Source organism: Saccostrea cucullata, unplaced genomic scaffold (assembly GCF_032062105.1).
Source record: "Saccostrea cucullata isolate Sc308-1 unplaced genomic scaffold, CSIRO_AGI_Scuc_v1 ctg7123, whole genome shotgun sequence".
Lineage (NCBI taxonomy): Eukaryota > Metazoa > Mollusca > Bivalvia > Ostreida > Ostreidae > Saccostrea > Saccostrea cuccullata.
Window position 1 is genome coordinate 27,097 of NW_026937502.1, and position 2,758 is coordinate 29,854.

Here is a 2,758-nt window from a genome sequence, read left to right on the forward strand (position 1 = left end):
ACATTGGGTGGGTGTCTTTATAAACAACACAGTAAAAGATTATATTTATGTTCAGGTCCCATTTCATTGTCAGGTGCAACAGGATAACCATGTACGAAATGCCTGATCCTAATGTACATGAATTACAATCATTTTAATTTTGTGATATTTTTTTTTCCTTGTCACAGATCAGGAGGAGTGAGTTCTAGTCTGACCTTAGATGACATCAGAATGCTATTCGGAGTTTAAACAGGGAATAAGATAACTTTATCTGCGGACTAGCTGAAAATTAATGATTTTTATAGTATTTATTATAAAAAAAACTATTATAATAAAAATAAAATGAAAAAAAAATTGACGTAAGTAGTATAAGCGGCCTAGATGGCTGGGTCAACTGAGTGCACTTTTGGGCCTGGGGGGATAGCCGGGTCAACTGAGTACAGTCCCCCTGGGGGGATAGCCGGGTCAAGGGAGTGCAGATTAGGGGGGTCTAGGGGATAGCCGGGTCAATTCATTACATATAGTCCCTAAATACGGGGTGTTTCACACTGTGTTTACATTATATACTATACGCTGCTACTACGATTTTGTCAGCGACTCAAAAAGAATGTCATTATGACGTCACTCATTCACAGTGATTTTCCGAAAACGGAAAAAAACAATAACACACAATAGAAACAAGAACACAGATTTTATTCAAGTAAAAAATACAACAATTACTTTTTCTTCTTCTGGGCCTTATCAGTCATCAGGGATAGTTTCCTCTTGTGAGTAGTGCTGGGTCCTGGATTCTCTCTGTTGTGTTCCTTTTTCTCTTTTTTGTCTCCTTCTTTCACTAGAGGTTTGGTCTGGTGGGTCCCTGAAGTCCTGGGTTCCTGAGGCTTTTTCTCCAGTTTTTGTACTTCTTTTACGAATTGTTGATCCTCCTCATCCTCTGTACACTTATTAGCCCAATGGCCAAATTTCCCGCACTTGTAGCACAAATCTTTCTTGGGGCAATCTGGGGCCCAATGCCCTAACTCTTTGCAGATGTAGCATGGATCCGTCTGCCTAGTTTTCTTTTTTTCTCCCGATTCCCCTTGTCCTTCTTTTTTCTGGTAAGTGCTTCCTCCTCCTCTCATTTTGTCTGGCATGTTAGTAACTTTCACTTCTAATTTGGATAATTTGGCACGAATCAAACAAAATTCACTGGTTTGTAAGTTTTCAGATCAGTCAGCTTGTTGTCATGATGTCGCACCTTCTCAGCAATATAATTCAGCTTGTTGTTAAGATCACTCACCTTGTTGTTCATATCATTCATCTTGTTGTCCAGACTAGACAGCATGTTAACAATACCATCCAGAGTTGTATTTAATATGCCCATATCTTCTTTATTCGCATATTCTGGAAGATTATACATGCCCAAATCTAATCCCACTGCATCCTGTGACTCTGGCATGGGGGCTCCTACATACCCTTCAGGTGTCACATAGCTGGGGTTGTCTGGAGTATTCATCATTGCTTCTGCCATAATATTTTTTCACGTCTGTCAAGTTCGAAATGTCAAGCAAGACTGATCCTCAAATCCGAGCTCCGCTTTATATACCTTTACTGTTGCATCATCTTTTTATACCTGTTGCATCATCTTTTTATACCTGTTGCATCACCTGTAAGGGGGTCGTGTGCAAAAATACGTTTTACCTACGTTTTATACTGGGGGGTATAAATGAGAAGAAAAGTCTAGTCCTTTCTTCATAATCAACTATCATGTCAACCCTGATACACACTCACTCTCTGATTTTGAATGGGTATGATTGTTTAGTACGATGGGCACAAAACCACCAAGAATCTCTACCCCCGGAGGCAGAACAAGTATTTCAGGAAGCGAGCACTATCATGGAAACCCCTCAGGATTTGTGGTTACAATGCCTAGCCTTATCACATCATGCGACGACCATAGGGAGACTAGCTACCATACATTTTCTATGTCGACATATGAAAACAATTCTGCCCCAGAAATGGTACGGACTGAACCTAACCCGTTATTTCAGAAAGCCTTACCGTTTCCTGACCCATCCCCAAACGGCCAAAGTGATTTTACTGTGGCAGGACATAGATGCGATGGAGAAAGTATGTATTCAATACGGAATGAAATACCTGGAAATTTCACACAGGCTAGGAAATCAGTGACTTTTAATACCAGCCTCAATCAAATCTACGAATTACCCCCCGAAGACCGGAGAAGTCCCTGGATGCAATTAGTAGCGGATCGAATACGATTTCGGAGGAGAATTCGACAGTTAGAAGCTTTGTTAGTTTTTAAGAAATAAAATAAAAAATCATGTAATACTACATCACTGTTATGTTATTGTATGACGTCATATACACTCGGGTTCGGGATCGGGTTCCCTCAATTTCGCTTTGTCACTGTGGTGGGGCTTTTTTGATCACATGATCAAAAGCGATTTTTTTGTTTTAGCCAATCACATTTGATCACGTGATTGGATTTTCCATGTTTTGCCGCAATTGAAGTATCGTCTGCTATTGTTTATAAATACAGACCCTCCGTGGTTTCAGTATCATTCCTTCCCGACTGATTTGAGAAGTATACAAAGAAAAAAGAAGAAGAAGATGTCTGCTTGAAATTTTTTTATGAGGATTTATACCTCATTCCTGGTATAGTATTTGAGAATGTTTTAATCCTCAGGCGTTTAGACAACAACCGGGAACTGATGAGAGTTAATTTAGCCAGATTCCAGGTGAATGACAGCCATCGTCGGAGGCCCCACCCTTACAGGAG

At 40.1% G+C, this 2,758-nt stretch overlaps 1 protein-coding gene across 1 annotated transcript; it reads right to left on the minus strand.

Moving 5' to 3' along the window:
- Nucleotides 1–695: 695 nt before the first annotated feature.
- Nucleotides 696–1,112, minus strand: LOC134248298 (uncharacterized). Its single transcript, XM_062730708.1, has one exon. The coding sequence runs from the start codon at nucleotides 1,110–1,112 to the stop codon at nucleotides 696–698; it is 417 nt and encodes a 138-aa protein (XP_062586692.1).
- Between the last annotated feature and the right edge of the window lie 1,646 nt (nucleotides 1,113–2,758).

Bases quoted from the DNA above. Each gene is read 5' to 3' on its own strand.
- LOC134248298 (XM_062730708.1), bottom strand. From the start codon at position 1,112: ATGCCAGACAAAATGAGAGGAGGAGGAAGCACTTACCAGAAAAAAGAA.